This window comes from Ranitomeya imitator, chromosome 1 (assembly GCF_032444005.1).
Source record: "Ranitomeya imitator isolate aRanImi1 chromosome 1, aRanImi1.pri, whole genome shotgun sequence".
Classification (NCBI taxonomy): Eukaryota; Metazoa; Chordata; class Amphibia; order Anura; family Dendrobatidae; genus Ranitomeya; species Ranitomeya imitator.
Genome location: NC_091282.1, coordinates 1,105,687,191 through 1,105,707,971, shown reverse-complemented (window position 1 = coordinate 1,105,707,971; position 20,781 = coordinate 1,105,687,191). Strand labels below are relative to the sequence as shown.

At 40.3% G+C, this 20,781-nt stretch overlaps 1 protein-coding gene across 19 annotated transcripts in view; it reads left to right on the top strand.

Annotated features, from left to right (window-relative positions):
* Nucleotides 1–20,781, top strand: part of SORBS2 (sorbin and SH3 domain containing 2) — a 433,609-nt gene that overhangs the window by 375,821 nt on the left and 37,007 nt on the right. For 18 of the 19 annotated variants that reach the window (XM_069744352.1, XM_069744353.1, XM_069744350.1 and 15 more), the window contains 5 exons: nt 4,781–4,866; nt 6,436–6,476; nt 6,590–6,704; nt 9,390–9,518; nt 10,349–10,552. In XM_069744352.1, the coding sequence (XP_069600453.1) occupies nt 4,781–4,866; nt 6,436–6,476; nt 6,590–6,704; nt 9,390–9,518; nt 10,349–10,552 (575 nt within the window). Of the gene's footprint in view, nt 1–667; nt 2,240–4,780; nt 4,867–6,435; nt 6,477–6,589; nt 6,705–9,389; nt 9,519–10,348; nt 10,553–20,781 lie in introns of all 19 variants that reach the window. The other variant, XM_069744357.1, reaches the window with a different exon arrangement.

Here is a 20,781-nt window from a genome sequence, read left to right as displayed (position 1 = left end):
CATCTGGGACACAATTGGTCAGCAATTGCAATGGGAGCTTTATTTTTGGACCGAAGTGCATGTAGAACATTCCTAAGACGGCCATTAATAACCAGATTGATATCATGCCAAAGCATGAGAGGAGGGATTTCTGTGTGGTGCCCTCATACTTCATATTGAGTGAATTGCGAGGGTTTGAAACTTTTGTTTCCAGTTCTCCATCATTTGCATTTCACAATTTCCATAATTCCATTGCTTTTCCTTCTTGGTGTTTCTATATCAATGTTGAGAAGTGTTTGTTACTGAATTTCTTTCCTTTCATAATGACAGAAGCTCCTTGTTACATAAATTGTGCTCTTATAATGTAATTTTTGATTCAAATTATTATTATAGCACCATTTAATAAGCAGAGCAATATTTTTCTGTAGACAACAATTTTTTTATTTGAAAAATAGCCAAAGTAAAATATTGTGGCCAGTGGTTATAAATGAGAGAGTTTATTGGTTTCCATAATATAGTTGATAAATTGGTTACTTGTATGGGTTTTGCTGAGGTTACTTACAGTATATCATGTCTCTATGCCTTTTCTCTATATTTTATTCTGTTACCAATGCTGTCTCTTTTTCTATAAATCTGTTAATTTCTGGCCATGTCTCTCTCTTGTCATGCTGCTCTTTGGATTTTGAAGGTGGGGATGTTAGCAGAATGTATCCCCCCGTATTCGCTTATTCTGTACATAAACCAAATGCCTCAAACTCAATAGATTACTGTGGTGGCTATAGTTACCACTTAGCTGTGCCTGATGATACAAAACGTGCTATCAGCTTTAAGAATGGCTGGCAGATGAATCGACAGAATGCCGAGGTGTGGAGCAGTACAGAGGAAACAACGTCACCAAAAATTAAGTCTCGGAGTTGTGATGATTTGTTAACAGAGGATCATAATGACTTCTCTACAAACCAGGCCAAATCTGAAAGCATGGGATCCTTATTATGTGAAGACAAATTTAAGCAGAGTAGTCCCACGATGTGGGAAAACTCCTTCACGTCTGGCGGGTGGGCTCCAAACAAGTCCAGAGTTCGTCATAGGTCAGCACATGACACTCCAGGCTTCCTAAAGTTGTACAAAAAAATGCATCGCATCAACCGCGAGGACATAATGAGCTCTGAAGTAATCTGTTCTGTGAAATCTCGGATCATGCAGTATGAACAGGAACAGCAAAAAGGAATATTCACAGGTTGGAGAACAGAATCTGAAGAGGTACCAAGAGACATGGTCCCTACAAGAATATCAGAATTTGAACAGCTTATACAGAAATCCAAGTCCATGCCTAACCTCGGGGAAGAAATGCTGTCTGCAGTCAGTTTAGATATCTCTACCAGCACCTGCCCTAAACGTAGGTTTTCTATTGAATCTCTACTCGATGAAGAAGCTCAAGAAAGACATATATCTCAGGTACAGCAGAATGGGAAAGTGAAACCATTAGTTCCTGTCCATATTGAAGTTACGAGTGATCAGGTTCCAAAATCCCACGTGGAATTTTCGGATAGTGACCCCGAGGCGGTGGTTTCTGACGTGAGTGACTTCATACAAATAGAAGGATCTTCATTTTGCAGTGAGAGTGATTTCGACCACTATTCGTTTACATCTTCTGAAAGTTTTTACGGTTCTGGGCATCACCATCACCACCACCACCATCATCACCACCACCACCGGCACCTCATCAACTCTTGTAAAGGAAGGTGCCCAGCATCGTACACCCGCTTCACCACCATGTTGAAACATGAGAGGGCTAAGCAGGAGAAAAGTGAAACTTCAGGAAGGAAAGAAACCGATTCAGGCCTTTCTAAAATTGCTTTTCTTGTCAGTCCAGTGCCTTTTCGTAGGAAAAAAAGTTCCACGCCTAAAAGGCAGTCTGAAAAGAGCCGGAGTAAAGCATCTGTGTTTGAAGCTCTGGACTCTGCTCTTCAAGATATCTGTGACCAAATTAAAGCTGAGAAAAGGCGTGGGAGCTTGCCAGACAACAGCATCCTGCACAGACTTATTAGCGAGCTTCTACCTGATGTTCCTGAAAGAAATTCTTCTTTAAAAGCATTTCCTTTATCCACCCCTAACCCATCTTACTACCAGCTGCCTCAGGATGGTGCTATCCATTGCCCACCTTATCAGAATGATTGTGGAAGATTGCCCGTCAGTGCCTCTTACCAGAATGTGGATGCAACCAACAACAACTCCCAGGATAGCCCATATCCTTTCAAAGGTGCTCTGCTCTCATTTCCCTAAATTTCACAATGTATCCACCTCATTTCATTCATGCCAGTTTCTAAATTTGTGGAGACATTTGTGACGCAGAGATGTTGTAGGAAGATATGGATTGTTCAGACTCCTTCAGATTGTTACATTACAAATGTATTGGAAAAATACTCTGGTGAATCCTCCAACCGCTCTAATATTAGCATTTAGTCCAATATTATACCTTTCCTGCTTTCTCTTCATCTCTGTTTCAAAAAAATTTTCATACGCACCATCTATTTAGTTCTTTTGGCAAGTTTTACCTCTTTTATCAGTATATAAGCTTAGCAATCTTAAAGACTCTGCTTACATTTCCGATCTATTCTATTCAAACAAGACAGATCTAATTGTATCATGTAAAGTTATGGAAGCTGCAAATTCTCTGCAGCATTCTTGTGTCCCCTCCAGCAGGCTATAGGACGTACAATAAATTGCAGATACTGAAAGTTGACGTATCTAAATGACTATAGTTAGTCAACATAGTTGGTAGTTTGGAAATCCCCTATAGTCCAGCTTGCTATAAAGCTAAAGGGGTTGTCCACTACTCAAACAAGCCCTTCTGAATCCCTATGCTTTCCCCCCAGTAAAATAATAACACTTATACTCCCCTCCGGTACAGGCGTCGTTACAGCAGTGTTGGCACTGGCTCTCCCGAAGCTCGCGTAACTTTGTAATCCTCCTTCGGACAAGTCTAGACATCCTGAGGAAGTGACAGCTTCTCTCTAACCTTCTCCAGATGTCAATTACGTCCATAGGAGAGGAGAGTGAATCCAGCAGTGATTGACCGCAGGGATCACGTGACATAAAAATGTCACGCAAGCCCCAGGAGACACAGTTGGAACTGAGCCAGCACCGGAGGTGATAAGTGTTACTGTTTTACTTGGAAAACATGGGGATTCAGAAGCTTTTGTCTGAGCAGTGGTCAACCCCTTTAATGCTCCACATAAAGCAATGCCAAGAAAAAAAAATATGTTTATATTTAAAGGGATTATTCCATGAAAAATTAGACTTGTCAATGGATAGAACATGTAAAAATAAATCATTTTTGCAATTTAAATGTATTGAAAATACTTTGTATATTCTTGAGATAACATGGAGTCAGTGTGTAGTTGCTCCAGGTTTGTGTCTAATCGCCCATATCTGTGTCCACCTATTGTATCAAGCAGTGGTGGACACACTTGGACCATTCTTCTTTCCCGACACTATCTGCTTGTGATGCGGACATATATTTTACATATTTGTCTTCTCTTAGTCAAGGGAGAAGATCAATGTTCTTTGTATGTCAAGGGAGGCATCGAACAGGACACATGGCTGCACCACAACCAGGGATTAGTACACAGTGCCAAGATGGAGCTTTCCACACCATGCCATGAGAGGTCAATGCATGCCCACACTGCTGCTTAATGCACGAAGTCATCACAGATTATGCCGATCAGAGAAAATCTGTGGGGCGTTATCACTGACTCAAATTTACGTTTTCTTAAAACACGCAAAATATTTTTAGCCTTTAAATTCCGAATCATTTATGTCTACATGTTACATCCATTGAATAATTGTAATATGGTAATGGTACACATGTCAATCGTACATTTACTTCTGTCCAGTTCACGGTTTTTACACTTACAAGACATACAGTTCATATGGCCTTACTCAATAAGACTGCCATGCACTTTATAAATACACTGTGTTGGTGTTCGGTCATGGCTTGGAGCTCCTTCTGGTCACCTCCTACTGTTTGTTCTCGCCTTCAGTGATCCCTCACAAGGGGTAAACCAGACACTTTATAAAGAGGAGACCAGGAGGATGACCTTAATGCATGTGGCATAGGTGGGTCTGTCTGCTGACTCCTCTCTCTCAGATGGTAGGTACACATGGAATACACCAGAATAACCAAACGTTAGAAGAGGTTTTCCCAGTCGTAACAATTTGGGGGTTAATCAGTACTGTACCTACAACACGGTCAAATAAAGATTCTGCTAGCGTCTTCCAAGATTGTGAACTAGAAATGCACCAGAAAAGAACATCTTTATAAAAAGCAGTGTAAATTAAAATCTAAGGTCAGGTATTTTATCTAGTAAGTTTGTTTTGCATGCAGTTGTTCCATGCATGTGTATATAAGGCATGACGTCCCATAGATGATGCTCCCATCCGTGTCCATCTGTGTTTAACATCCACACTTTTGGTTGAGTTAATGTTTACAACAGATATGTGAGCAGAAAATAGCGCGTGATAGTATTGGAGCACACTGTGCCTGTTAGATGAAGCCGTCCTCACTGGGAAGGCTGCGGCGAAGTCACTGCACAGGAATGCATTGACCACCATGAGTGCCAAGATCAGCATACCTACTATGTAGTGGAAGGTCGGGGCGTGAGTCATCACTTAAAATAGACTGCACGGTTAGGATATGCAGCAAGTAGGAGATCTGTAAAGTTGTCATAGATAGCGAAGCGTCAGGAACCGTAAAACAACATAAATAAGAGCACATCTTAATAATATTCTGTTTTTATAGTGGATCAAGATTCTCCAAGAAATTATTCATCAGCCTTCACTGATGTGAGCAAGAGTTCTGCACGGAGGGCCGGAAGAGAGAAGGAGGTAACTTCCATTCTGTGCAATCCTGGACCTCAAGAGGGTTCTCACCCTAAGACCGTACTTTAGCTCCAAGTTCTATCAGTGGAAACAAATGATCGTACTCGGACCAATGTTCAAAGGGGCAGTGCCGAAGAGCGATTTTTTTTTTTTTTTTTTTTTTTTTTTTTTTTTTTCACTAACTGAATCTGTGTGGCAAAGAATCGCCACATGCCCTAGTTTCTTCCATAAATCTGATGATAATCGCCTATTCAAATCTATGGGTGCTCAAAAAATGTGGATCTCATATGGAGCCCCAGTATAAAATTTGATTTTTACAGATGCATTACAATTTTGTAAGATGGGAAACTGTAAATGGTCCTGTAATTGCTGCTACTGTAAAAAAAAAAAAAAAACACATTGCATATGGACAACACAGATGACGGTTGAGGAAAAAAAAAGTTTTCCGGATGAAGCTCTGAATGATTTTTTTTATACTCTCGTGTGAACCTACCCTAATAAAAAATCATTCAGAGATTAGTTCAGAAAACTCAGACAATTTACTATAATTTACAGGGCCATTTACAGTTTCCGATCTCACAATTTTGCAATTTTTCTGTAAAAAAAATTGATGTAATACTGTGTATCTGTATGGGATCCGATTTTCTTAGACTTTAATGGGTGAGTCTCATCCAATTTACAGTAGAAAAATGTATGCTGGAATTTTTTTGACAAACAGAATCCGTGAAAAAAATCTCTCACCCGCACTGCCACATTGAATAACATTGGTCTGTCTGTTTTTCCACGGACAGCACTTGGACCGAAAATACAGACGTGTGAACAAGCCCTGAATACGTTCTCCGTAAAAGAAATGTTACTGAATTGTGTGGGATTCTAGAAATACTGCCTTATAGGACATTAATAGACCTCACCTTGGCGCTTTTCACATGCTGCAATAGGCGCCAATCGACAATATGGAAAGTTGATCGACTCTTATTTAATAACTTATCTGTTGCAATTATCGGGAAGGTTCCATACAATCGTTTATTTGTGCCGCCATTCGTATGAAACCCTTTACATTACTGTCAGCAGCACATCCTCTTTGTACATGAAACATGAAACAATGCGCTGCCGATAATGTTTTTGCGATAAACCATAAATGAACGTGTTTTTGTTTGATCGCAAGGCAGGGTTACGCTGGGTAATTACCAGGAATAAAATTTATAGAAACATTCATTTGGGCAGTTTCCAAAGAGAACATGAGATGGCCATAGGCATGAGATATTTATCTGCAGATCATTGCTAGATCTAGTTTTAATCAGGAGAATGTGTTATGAGCCATACGTTTACCTTAAAAATCCACTTGATAGTTTTGGAGACAACACTTTTATGTTCATATGCAAATGTGGTGCTGAGAACATTGTGGGTGCGGCGGGAAGGTATTGCGACGTCCATAGTTCTACTCTTAGCTTCTTCTGATAGGGATTTCATGGCTTACAAAATCCAGTCCATTTCTACGTTTGTATATACTTTCTATACATGTAATAAAAACATACCTTCCATAATGGTCATCTGTCTTGACTTTTTCATGTCTAGCCCGCCAGAGCTGTGTATGACTTCAAGGCTCAGACACCAAAGTAAGTGCTTAGCTTATGATGGGATGATTGCTCATCCAGCACTTCGGATGGAGAAAGTCTTACTGTCCTCACGTGTATTTTATGCTTTTTATGAATATGATTTCATTTTTCAGAGAGCTGTCCTTTAAAAAAGGAGATACTGTGTACATCCTCAGGAAAATAGACAAGAACTGGTACGAGGGCGAACATCACGGACGAGTGGGAATATTGCCAATTTCTTACGTTGAGGTTTGTGGGACTCACAAGTACATTGTAGTTATTCTCCCAAATTGCAGAAAGTTGTTCACAGGCTTATGTGAATTTTCTTGTTTTATGTCAATCCCGGAATAATAAAAGGTTCTGACCATTGTGAAATTTTATATGCTTTTTGTTTCTAGTACTCGGTATCTGCTTGTCGGTGAATATAGGGTACAATCACTGCAGGCCTCTAGTTGGTGAGAACGACCTCTCGTCCGCTGAGTAGTTTTACTTTTGGGAGTATCACAACTATATTAAGCAACTTTTATCGGCACAAAAAGCATTTCAACCACTCTGTCAACTGAGCACAGAAATAAAGAAAGACAAGTGATTGAAATGTCCATGGGAATAGTGGATGCCTCTATAGTTATCACTATTTATGGCTACAAGTGGTTTGCTGAAGAAAAAAAAATAAGATTTAGTATTAATTTGAGAAACCAAGTTTCCATTCCAAACTATATCCCTTGCACCTACTCCACTTGATGTATTTAGTAACTTATCCTGGAGTCATCCAGAGTGTAACTTAAGCACATTGCCCAGCTGTTGTAGCTTGTCTAATTATCTCCAGATGACAACTGGAATAAATCCTGGTCAATATGAAGGAAGGATGATCATTTCAGTGTAGCTGGCAACATCTCTCTCCAAATTCTGAATGTGCATAGTATGGGGCCCCTACATATTTGTTTGTTGAAACATACAATCATTGCCGAAAGTATTGGCACCCTTGAAATTGCCCCAGAAAATTATTGCAATTATACATATTATGTTATACACCTGTTTATTTCCTTTGTGTGTATTGTAACAACATAAAAAAAAACAGAGAAAAATAGGTAAATAGGACATCATTACACACAAAACCCCAAAATGGGGAGGACAAAATTGTTTGTATGGTACCATCAACTTTAATATTTGGTTGCAAACCCTGCGGAATAAATACACGTAACTGCAATCTATCACTTCCTATAACCATCAACAAGCCATCTTACACCTCTCAGCTTCAATTTTCTTTTTTTGCAAACTGCTCCAGGTCTCACATATTTGAAGAGTGTCTTTTCCCAACAGCAATTTTAAGATCTCTCCACGGGTATTCAATGGAATTTAGATCTGGACTCATTGCTGGGCACTTCAGAACTCTCCAAAGTTTTGTTTCCATTTCTGGGTGTTGAAGTATGTTTGGGGTTATTGTCCTGTTGGAAGACCCATGACCTAGAATGTAAACACACCCAGCTTTCTGACACTGGACACTACATTGTGACCCAACATCGATTGGTAATCATTAGATTTCATGATATCTTGCACACAATCAAGGTACCCAGTGCCAGAGGCAGCAAAACAACCCCCAAACATCTTTGAACCTCCAACGTATTTGACTGTAGGTACTGTGTTCTTTTCTTCGTAGGCCTTTTTCTATTTTTGGTAAACGGTAGAATGATGTGTTTATCAAAAAAAACTCTATCTTGATCTAATATGTCCACAAGATGCTTTCCTTCTTTTTGGCCTACTCGGTACTCGCATACATTTTGACAAATTGCTGTCTAGCTTTTTAGGTCTGTGTCAGCAGTGGAGTCTTCCTGGGTCTCCTGCCATAGCATTTCATTTCATTCAAATGTTGATGGATAGTTCGCGCTGACACTGATGCACCCTGAGCCTGCAGGACAGATTGAAATTCTTTCAACTTGATTGGGGCTGCTTATACACCATCTGGACTATCCTGTGTTGCAACATTTCATCCATTTTTCTCTGCCTTCCACGTCCAATGAGATTAGCTACAGTGCCATGGGTTGTAAACTTCTTGATTATGTTGTGGTAAAAGGAACATCAAAACCTCTTGAGATGGACCGGTACCCTTGAGATTGTTGATATTTTTCAACAATTTTGGTTCTGAAGTCCTCAGACAGGCATACATGTTGCAACTCCTCCACATTATGTAGCAATGTCATGTCTCCCATCTTGGGCTCCTTCATGGTATATATGTCCTTCATCCAGGGCCCGTCCTAGTATATACGTTGTGTATGTATATACATATATATGAATATGTATGTGTGTATATAATACAGTATATATCCTTCATCCTGGTATATATGTTCCCCTTCCTGGTATATATATCCTCTTCCTTTTTATACCCCTTGGCTTGGGCCCAATCCTGGTACATATATATCCCCATCCTGGTATGAATGTTCACCATCCTGGTATATAGCTCACATCCTGATACATATGTCCCCCATTCTGCCACTGTTCTTTAATGCATAGAAAAAAAAATAAATGATTCTTCTCACCTTCCTGACTTCAGCATGCAAGCAATGGGAGTGCATGATGTCACTGCCATGCGCCCCCAGGCACATACACGCCGATGTCAGCTGCTGGCCTTTGATTGGCCTGCAACGTGCATTGCAGCGCACATCAGCACAGTGTATTGCAGTGGGTCTCTGCACCACAATACACTTCAGCTGAATGTGCGTCTGAGGATGGACATCCAGTTGAAGTTTGTGCTGGCATTGGTGGGGCCCTCACCATCACATGCCCGGTCAAGGTTATGACTTCTGTAACCATGATTGTTATGCCCATGTCAGTGCCTATGTGAATACTACTTAATGCCTACCTGAGAGCATGAATCCCTACAATGTTTTTAGAGCTTTTGTCTTTCACAATCTCAGTCCTTTTTATTTCTTTATACAGAAAATAAACCCTACTGAGAAATCACAGCCAGTACGACCCCCACCTCCTGCACAAATTCGAGAGATCGGAGAAGCAATAGCTAAATATAATTTTACTGCTGACACAAATGTGGAGCTAACACTGAGAAAGGTGAGTCCCTGATGGATAAGGCCTGTGATGCTGAAGGCTTTACTTTGTTCCACACAGTTGGGCTTGTTGGGTTCTTATTTTGAAACATTTTCTGGAAAATCTCACATTTTAATTGAAAAATAGCCCATCATATGATCTGTCCTATGGATCTGTGATAAATATGTCTTGTGGTGAAATGCATGTAAAACCATTTATTGTTTCTTAGTGTCTTATCTTCACACATGGTTACTGTTACAATCTTGTCTGCCAAAAATGCAAAAGTAATTAATAATCAAGTAATAAAAGTTATTATCAAACAGGTTGCTTGCAGGATGCTTGATGGCCAAAGCCGCACAAATTAAGCAGAAAAGTAAACACAGCTTGCTTGCTTGCATCTACAATGTAAATGCAAAAAGATGGAAATAAACTTTAAAACATTGTCTTACCCTGTAGCATTTTTAATCAGGATGTTTATAGGAAGCCTATAAAGGATAAAACAGTGGGCCTGAAGTCCCCAAAATGGGAGTTTATGGGTGCCAAGCTTGTGTTCTGTACAAAGGATTCATCAAGACTAAATGAAAGAGAGCCCCTGACTGATAATGCACAAGTGCGGCTACAAGTCAGTTCAGAAGGGCTATGGAAGCAGAATGTGGAAATATGGAACTGTAACTGATGAGCTATAGGGAAGGCTTTTAGTTCTCTGTCTCTAAAGCAGAGAAGTGACTTGACCAGGACATGTCTCACCAGTCCCGTCTGCCCATCAAAGGTTGTGAACTTTTTCTCCATTCAAGATTGCACCTAAAACTGATGAAAAAAGGCTTCTCATCAATACTAACTATTTTGACTTCCAGGGTGACAAGGTGACACTTCTAAAGAAGGTTGATCAAAACTGGTATGAAGGTAAAATTCCTGGAACCAGCAGACAAGGCATCTTCCCAGTGTCCTACGTGGAAATTGTAAGAAAGAGTCCGTCGAAGAGTCCAGGTGTATCTCCAGAAAGGTTACGTCACCACCACAATTATTCCACTGAGAGGATACATAACTCAAGTAGCACAGTAAGTCTTTCCTTCCAGAAATATTGCCATCCATATCCCTGAGCTCATTTCTTATTTCATGATGTGATAATCTTATGGCATCCAAACCATTATATGTGACCCATATACAGACGGTGACATCAGTGAGAACAGTTTTCTGGTTAATAGTTCAGTGTTGTGTATATTTAATTTGAGAATAAATGTAAAAGCCCTAGTGTTTTCTGCAGTATCTGATGACATTACCACTTGGAGAAAGTATACACATATGGAGAGTTTATTATTTAGTGGTGCCCAAAAGAGTGATGTTATGTGATTAATTATATCCTCTGCCCATTGAGAATGTGCAGGTAGTATATTAGAAAAGCAGCACCAGGGTGTGATATATTGGCTGTCAAATGTTGTTTTTTTTACTGGAATCTGTCAATAGAAACGACCCTCATAATCCATCTATATGGTCTTGTAGGAATCTGTCAATAGAAACGATCCCCATAATCCATCTATATGGTCTTGTCGGTCATAGGAACCTGAATAAAATGATACCTTGATATCTGTGATCTGATGAAATCCATGTTTTCTGAATATGTAAATGAGCTGTTAAGATCTATGGGCCGGACACTGATCTCCCTGAGGATCTGTCTCCAGTTCTTATTTGAAGTAAAATGGGGCATTACCAGTGAGAGACAGGAAATGACTGACATTCTGCTCTCCAGATCTCACTGCAGAGCTGTGTGTGATTAGAACTAACATAGTACAGCAGGGCAGAACTTTGGTGCAGAACTCTCCTTACAAAGTGCTGTCAGCTCTACTGTTGTGCCCCTCCCCTTACACTAGCTGCCGCTGAGATGGAAGCTGAAGAAATGTTAGTTATATTCACACTCAACTCTTCAGTGTAATCAGGAGAGCAGTCTTTACATGTCTCACACTGGTAATGTATCCTTTCATTTAAAATAAGCTCTGAAGGCAGATTCTTATGCAGATCAGTGTCTGGCCCATAGCCCTGAACAATTCATTTACATACTAAAGAAACGTGGATTGCTCTGGAACAAGACATTGGATCGCAGATATCAAAGTAGCATTTTATTTCTATGACCTGCTTGCCCATAGACTCCTTAGGTTTATCTTACCGATAGATTCCCTTTTAAGGAATAAAAGAAAAGCAAATAAAACATTTAGAGCAAATTTAACCCCTTTACTTCCAATGATGAGCATAGTATGTCATGAGCGGGTGTCAGTTCTCAAACCATGATGTGCTGTGTCAGTCATGACTTTGAACTGTCACTGTGTGTAAACACGCAATGACAGTTCAGTGGCAACAGTTGTCACTGACAGCTGAGAGCTATGAGAAGCCAGCATGGGTCCCCACACCCAAATTGCGGTGATGGGTCAGTTAATCTGACTGCCATCCCAAAGATCACAGTAAGGCCCGGCTCACATCTATCCGGCATACCGCACTGAGCGCTTACACCTGGGTTTCCTTGTAAATCTCTGAAATGCGTGATTTAGATGGAACCCCCAGTGAAAGATTCCTTATAATGAGGCAAATGGAGGCACTGTGGACGCCGTCTGACGTATGTTATGATTGTGTCTGTCTTTTTAGTTGTTCATAAAAACACGGCCGCCAAAATGGGGTCACTTTTGAGGGGTTTCCACTATTTAGTCACAACAGGGGCCCTCCAAACGTGACATGGCATCCACTTTCGATTCCAGCCAATTTTGTATTAAAAAAGTCAAACTTTGCTCCTTCCCTTCCAAGCCCTGCCGTGCACCCAAACAGTGGTTTTCCCCCACATATGGGATATCCGCATACTCAGGAGAGATTGCACAACAAATTTTGGGGTTAAATGACCATATTATATGATGCCGCGCTTAGGGGTAAATGATCAGGGGTATCAATATAAAAGATGGACAGGTAGAACTAGTTACCTAATCCTATAGTGTTGTCTCCGATGTGGTGTGGCCCTTATAGATAAGTGTGATGTAGAGGATGTATAATGGTGAAGCTGGGTGGTGGTCTTTTTAAAAAAATGTGTACTACAGAGTATAAGTGAAAATGTAGTACACATTTTTAAAAAAAAGAACACCCAGCTTCACCATTATACATCCTCTACATTGCAGATATAGTTATCCTCTGGTTAGTGCCTCTCACCCTTATCTGTAAGGGCGACATCACATCTGAGAGACCGCTATAGGATTAGGTAACTAGTTCTACCTCTCCATCTTCTATGTTGCTACCCCAGATCATTTACCCCTAATTGTGGCATCATATACCATGGTCATTTAGTCTTTGGCTATTTACAGAATCGGCACATGTTCTGTTTGGATTACAGCAGCTAGAGGTCGGTTTTTGTCAGGTCGCTCATTGAGTGGCGAGCGCCAGTGTGATTCAATATTTCGTATCAAATATTGGGGTTCATTTTCTCCTGCTACCTTTGTGAAAATAAAAAAATTGTGGCCTATGTAACATTTTTATGGGAAAAAAAATGAAATGTTTATTTTTTCTTTCCACATTTCTTCAGTTCCTGTGAAGCATCTGAAGGGTTAACAAACTTCTTGAATGTGGTTTTAAACACATTGAGGGGTGCAGTTTTTAGAATGGTGTCACTTTTGGGTATTTTCTGTCATATAGACCCCTCAAAGTCACTTCAAATGGGATGTGTTCCCTAAAAAAAAAATGGTTTTGTAAATTTTGTTGGAAAAATGAGAAATCACTGGTCAACTTTTAACCCTTATAAGGTCCTAACAAAAAAAAACTGTTTAAAAAACTGTAATTATAAAGTAGACATGTGGAAATTGTCTCTTCAGAGAGGAAGAGGACTAGAACTCTAGTGCCACCTATTGGAAGTAGCAATCCTAACAGTCAATGACGACTCTTTAACGAGCCTTATCACATGACTTAGGATAATAGCCAAACCAGAATCGCAATTTGCAGACACTGTGTTTCGGGGTATTGCCCCTCGTCAGTGCAAAGTGGAGATCTGGTTTGGCTGATTGAGAGGCGTCTGACTGGGATCCAAGAAGTATCGTTTCTCCTTGTGGAGAGTGACATGATAAGCAGGTCGAGGTGAGGAGACTTAAAGCCGCAATGCTACTTCACTTCTTGGATTCCGGTCAGACGCCTCTCAATCAGCCAAACCAGATCTCCTTTTTGCACTGATGAGGGGTAGTACCCCGAAACACAGTGTCTGAAAATTGAGATTCTGGTTTGGCTATTATCCTAAGTCATGTGACAAGGCTCGTTAAAGAGTCGTCATTGACTGTTAGGACTGCTACTTCCAATAGGTGGCACTAGAGTTCTAGTCCTCTTCCTCTCTGAAGAGACAATTTGCATATTTCCCAGAGGAGCATTGCGGCTTTAAGTCTCCTCACCTCCACATGCCTATCATGTCACTCTTCACAAAGTAGACATGTGGGAAGCGCTATTAACTATTTTGTGTGACATAACTCTCTGAGTAAAGGGCATAAAAATTAAAAGTTTGAAAATAGTGAAATATTAAAATTGTTGCCAAATTCCTGATTTTTTTACAAGTGAATGTCATATTAATGAAATTTTACCACTATCATGAAGTACAATATGTCACTAAAATAAATCTCAGAATCAGCGGGATCCATTGAAGCGTTCCAGAGTTGTAGCCTCATAAATTGACACTGGTCAGATTTTAAAAAATGAGGCCCAGTCATTAACCTACAAAGTGGCTTGGTCCTTAATGGGTTAAGTAAAAAGGGCAAAATAGTTTTTGGCTAGGAAGCCACATATACATTAGATGGCTGTCTGCAAATACCTACCACTCATGGCCTCCCCATCTTCACACACATGCACAATCGGTTTGATGAATGTTTTCTGTAGGAAAAGGGGAGTAAGCCGCTGCCAGATATATTGGATGTGACTTATCATCCAGAGATCACAAATGTACAAAGTGGCTGAAACCCAATTTCTCGATTCTTATCTTACCCTTTATTTACGTTCATGTAGAGTCAGGAAGACTCTATATACATTAGATGGTTGGCTGACCCTGTCATAAATAGCGGGTTTGGCTCATAGAATGCTAGGGTTGGAAGGGACCTCCAGGGTCATCATGTCCGACCCCCTGCTCAATGCAGGAGTCACTAAACCATCTCCGACAGATGTCTGTCATGGCTCATATACATCTAATATGCATGGAGGCCTTAGTCTATCCTTTTAGTAAATTGTGATAATATCTGCAGACAACAAACCTGTGTTGTCCATTATCTTTCTTTTATATGTATATATTTTTACTAATATGTGTTTTGATTTGAAAAATAGTCACTTGTGATGACATCCTAAATGGAATCAGAGATTGGATGCCCCTTTTACGCACGACACAGTCAGGGTGCTTGTGTATGAAGCGGGATCAGGAAGTTAGTCAGCGCCATACTGCGCAAATGCCTGTGTGATATAGCCAGCATCTGCCATGGAAGAGTGACCAGAACTTGCTGCTATCCCTGCTGTTTAGCGATTTAAACTTTTCTTTCAATCACAGGCAGTGGCATTTAAATGCTGCTATCTCCGCTGCGCTCGTACTTTGACACCCATTGAACCTCTGCCCCCACAAAACAATCAGGGGTTTGCCAATGGACTACAATGTCAGCCAAAAGACAGCTGAGGCCCCCATCACTGCCATGTTGAGGCTCCCATAAAGCCTAGCCTTTAGCTGGGCTTTATAGGAAGATGTCAATTTAATTATTTACTGCAGTGTTCCCCAACTCCCGTCCTCAAGAGCCACCAACAGGTCATGTTTTCAGGATTTCCTTAGTATTGCCCATGTGATGAAATTATTGCCTGTCCAATACTAAGGAAATACTGAAAACTTGACCTGTTGGTGGCTCTTCAGGACCGTAGTTGGGGAACACTGATTTACTGCAATACTTCAGAATATAGTAAAAATATTAAAGAAAAAATCGTTTAAATCACCCTATTTCCAGTTCAAATGACACAAATAAAGAAAAAACATATTTGGTAAAAGTCCAATCTGTCAAAATATAAAATTTTTGGCATTATATATATAAAAAAAAAAAAATTAATGCCCTTCAATGTGCATTAAAAGTGACCTGGCACTAGTACTTTACTGTTATATGCCAGTATGGGGTAATCTGCTATATACACAAATTGCCATAGGCAAATAGAGATCTCTCATTAAAGACCCGAATGAAACGGAACATTTGTCAATAAACGGAAAACAAAATCTTTAAAAAAAAACATAGTGCTGTGGAGGGGTATTATTATTCAAGTGATTCCTGTAGGTAATTGTGTGAAGTGCTTGGAAACCACAAAAAATATTATAAGGCCTTAATATCAAATATGAGAACCAGAAAAAAACAAAAGACCTAAAACAATAGTTTTTAATAGTAATGATTAAAAACATAAGAAAAAAAAAACACATTAAAAATTGGCAGGGTACCTACTAGATGGGTCAAAAAAAAGGAGTTAGATGAATATGAAGCCGTCTGGCTATTTTTATGGTAAAAATCCCAAATATTGTATGTATTATTTTAATTAAGGAAGAAGGACTAGGGAAGATAGAGGTGCCTTGCCCTAATAAAGTCCTTTCCTAGCAGCGGAGATTGGTACCCTGGGATACGATATGGCGCCCCCACTCAGCGACAGCCGGCCCTCAAAGACCCTATAAAGGTGTCCCAAAAAGCCACCACTATTAACACCAAAACTAAACACTACAAAAAACCAAAAACATGTAAAGGCATCATCGCCAGACATATAGTTAGAATAAGGTCATCTTCCCCAACATGTGGTGATCTAGAAGACTCGGGTAATTCAAGTAATTAGACAGACATGTAAGCAGATTATAAGCACCAATAGATCATCGTAGTGCACTTATCTTAAGGGATTTGATCTCCCATCCCAACGCGTTTCCCCCTTACGGTGGTCCCAAGGGGTTCATCAGGGGAATGCCTATGAAAGGCAATCGGGCAGCTGGAAAAAGAGAGAACGCTGCACGTGGTCCAAGAGTAATGGGCTCATACCATGTTGCGTCCGGCAGTAAATGCCGATGGCCCCGGTAGTGTCCCGGAAATTAAGATAAGTGCACTATTATGATCTATTGGTGCTTATAATCTGCTTACATGTCTGTCTAATTACTTGAATTACCCGAGTCTTCTAGATCACCACATGTTGGGGAAGATTACCTTATTCTAACTATATGTCTGGCGATGATGCCTTTACATTTCTACATAGTTTCATCTCATAGATGATCTTATGATTCCTATTGATAATTATCCTTGACATTTGTATATAGTCAAATTTAACATGTGAAATTTCATTATCTGCTCTATATTTTTTGTTATTTCTGGTGATGATGCCCACATAGGTTTGTCAATTCTGCCCAATTCAGTTATACATAAGGTTTATATTTATGCCTAAGTTCACTTTGCTATGTGTGAACATGCAAACCTAAGCTGAATGATTTATTCAATCTGGTGCCGATGCCCATATGATTGCGTCTGGCGACGATGCCGTTATTTGAATGTGTATGCATGTATTCACCCTCTGATGAGAGCATGCAAATCTAAGCTGAACAATTTACTAAATCTGGCATTCATGCCTATATGGTTTCTTTCTGGCAACCATTCCGCTATGTGTGTACCGATGCATGAGTGCACATTTTTTATGTGAGAACATGCAAACTGAAACTGAACAATCCATTTAATCTGGCGTTGATGCCCATATGTATTTTTTCTGGTGTTGATGCCGTTATGCGTTTATCTAAGTTGTTCCAGTATATGCAAACCAAAGCTGAACAATCTACTTAATCCTGGCGTTGATGCCCATATGACTTTTTCTGGCGATGATGCCCTGACACTACATTTATATCTGGCGGTGATGCCCTGATGCTCTTTTTGTACTTTATTATATTATGTACAGAATATCACACAGTATCATAGACTATCTATATCCGCCATTGCATCAGTCCTAAACTACTTTGCTCTATTTTGTAGATTTATGTGACCATAAGGAATCAATAGGAAATTTGTAATTAGCAGACAATTTATATCTTTTCTTGTTGATCTGTAATATTTACTCTCCTTCTATACACCACCACCAGTTATTATTATTAGGAGGTACTCAATTTAAATCTGTACTATAGAGTCTTCAATGGCTCATTGATATCTATATTAATTAACTATATACAGATCAACACGATTTTAGCAGCTTTACCACTTGTTTTTGTATTTTTGTAGTGTTTAGTTTTGGTGTTAATGGTGGTAGCTTTTTGGTAGGGACACCTTTATAGGGTCTTTGAGGGCCAGCTGTCGCTGAGTGGGGGCGCCATATCGTATCCCAGGGTACCAATCTCCGCTGCTAGGAAAGGACTTTATTAGGGCAAGGCACCTCTATCTTCCCTAGTCCTTCTTCCTTAATTAAAATAATACATACAATATTTGGGATTTTTACCATAAAAATAGCCAGACGGCTTCATATTCATCTAACTACTTTTTTTACCCATCTAGTAGGTATCCTGACAATTTTTAATGTGTTTTTTTTTTCTTATGTTTTTAATCTTTACTATTAAAAACTATTGTTTTAGGGCTTTTGTTTTTTTCTGGTTCTCATAATTGTGTAAAGTGCTTGTGCCTAACTGATCTAAACAGGAGTATATGCTCACTACACATGAAAGAGAGTATGAAGGGCACTAGTATTCCTCTGTATCACTTGTACACTCGAGTTGCCAACATCCACCAATGTACCATTTTATTAGTCTGACTCGTGCTGACTACTCGCATAAGGTGCTTAATCATTATTGCACACTATCCACAGTTCAGCATGTTGTCAGCCTTATATTGGGTTATGTCAGGACCAGGCCTAGCTCTCTGATACTGCTTCTTACAACAGTCTAACTGAACTCTCTTCCCATAGGAAAAGAACTTAAAAGTTAGTATCTGCATAATCGTAGTGACCTGGTGAATCATGTTTCCTGGTCGCTTTTAATGCACATTGAAGGGCGTAAAAACAAAAATTGAAAACCTGTGACAGAGTTGTGTTCATTTTACTGCATTTCATTTTTTCAATTTTCCAGTTCATTACATGGTAAAATGAATGGTGCCATTCAAAACTACAACTTGTCCCATAAAAACAAGCCCTCAAACGAGAAATAAAATGTTTCTGGTTTTTAAGAGAAGGGGAAAACAACTACACAAAAAAAAAAAAAATTTGGTTTGTGATGAAGGGTCCAATGTGGTCATGAAGTAGAGAAATTGGTAATTATTACAAACTTTATCCAAGGCACAACATATCAATATCACAATCTTTATCTTCCAGCACAACACATGCAGGCTCACACTTGACAGCCAGGTGGAGCTTTGGAACAAGTTTCCCCTCACATTCATAATAGTGAAAAGTAAAGCGTGCCATGTAGGTTAGAGGAAATGAGGCGAAGTGAAAGAAGATTCGGGAATTTTGGAGTGCAACATGGACAATTCTTGTTTCTCTAGGAGAAAAGCAGCTTTCACCGTTTTCTGACAGCAGCTTATTTTCCATACAAAAAAGCATATTCGTGAAGAACGCAGGAGGGATGGTCTTTGACTGAACAGCTATGTGGTGTGAATGGCCATCAGAGGAAGGTCCAGCTATCTATGTATGAAGTTCCCAAACTATTACTTTACTATTTGTGTTTTATGAATTGTAGGCAATTTCCAAATCTCTTCACAGTGATCACTGGAAGCAAGATGTAGGAAATATTTAAAGGCTTCTGCTTTTGAAGTCGTCCTTAAATTATTTATTATTATTATTATTATTTATTGTTATAGCGCCATTTATTCCATGGCGCTTTACATGTGAGAAGGGGTATACATAATAAAAACAAGTACAATAACCTTAAACAATACAAGTCATAACTGGTACAGGAGGAGAGAGGACTCTGCCCGCGAAGGCTCACAATCTACAAGGGATGGGTGAGAATACAGTAGGTGAGGATAGAGCTGGTGATGCACTGGTTTGGTCGATTGGTGGTTACTGCAGGTTGTAGACTTGTCGGAAGATGTGGGTCTTCAGGTTCTTTTTGAAGGTTTCGATGGTAGGCGAGAGTCTGATGTGTTGTGGTAGGGGGTTCCAGAGTAGGGGTGATACGCGAGAGAAATCTTGTATACGATTGTGGGAAGAGGAGATAAGAGGGGAGTAGAGAAGGAGATCTTGTGAGGATCGGAGGTTGCGTGTAGGTAAGTACCGGGCGACGAGGTCACAGATGTATGGAGGAGACAGGTTGTGGATGGCTTTGTATGTCATGGTTAGGGTTTTGTACTGGAGTCTCTGGGCAATGGGGAGCCAGTGAAGGGATTGACAGAGGGGAGAGGACGGGGAATAGCTGGGGGACAGGTGGATTAGTCGTGCAGCAGAGTTTAGAATAGATTGGAGGGGTGAGAGAGTGTTAGAGGGGAGGCCACAGAGCAGGAGGTTGCAGTAGTCAAGGCGAGAGATGATGAGGGCATGGACTATGGTTTTTGCAGATTCTTGGTTGAGGAATGAACAGATTCGTGAAATATTTTTGAGTTGAAGTCGGCAGGAAGTGGAAAGGGTTTGAATATGTGGTTTGAAGGAGAGATCAGCGTCAAGGATTACCCCGAGACAGCGAGCTTGTGGGACTGGGGAGAGTGCGCAGCCATTTACTGTAATGGATACGTTCGTTGGGGGGGGTCGCGTGAGATGGGGGAAAGATGATGAATTCTGTTTTGTCCATGATAAGCTTGAGAAATCTAGCGGAGAAGAAGGATGAAATAGTGGACCGACATTGAGGGATTCTGGTTAGTAGGGAGGTGATATCTGGTCAAGAGATGTAGATCTGTGTGTCATCAGCATAGAGGTGATACTAGAAGCCATGAGATTCTATGAGCTGTCCCAGGCCAAAGGTGTAAATGGAGAAGAGCAGGGGCCCAAGGACTGAACCTTTTGGGACTTCGACAGATAGGGGGCGAGGTGAGGAGGTGGTGTGTGAGTGGGAGACGCTGAATGTCCGGTCTGTTAGGTATGATGAGATCCAGGATAGGGCCAAGTCTGTGATGCCAAGGGATGAGAGGGTCTGTAATAATAGGGAATGGTCCACTGTGTCAAAGGCAGCCGACAGGTCGTGGAGGAGGAGGACAGAGTAGTGTCGCTTGCTCTTGGCGGTTAAGAGGTCATTGGTGACCTTAGTTAGGGCAGTTTCAGTGGAATGGTGTGAACAGAAGCCAGATTTTAAGCGGTCAAAGAGGGAGCAAGAAGAGAGATGGGAGGACAGTTCAAGGTA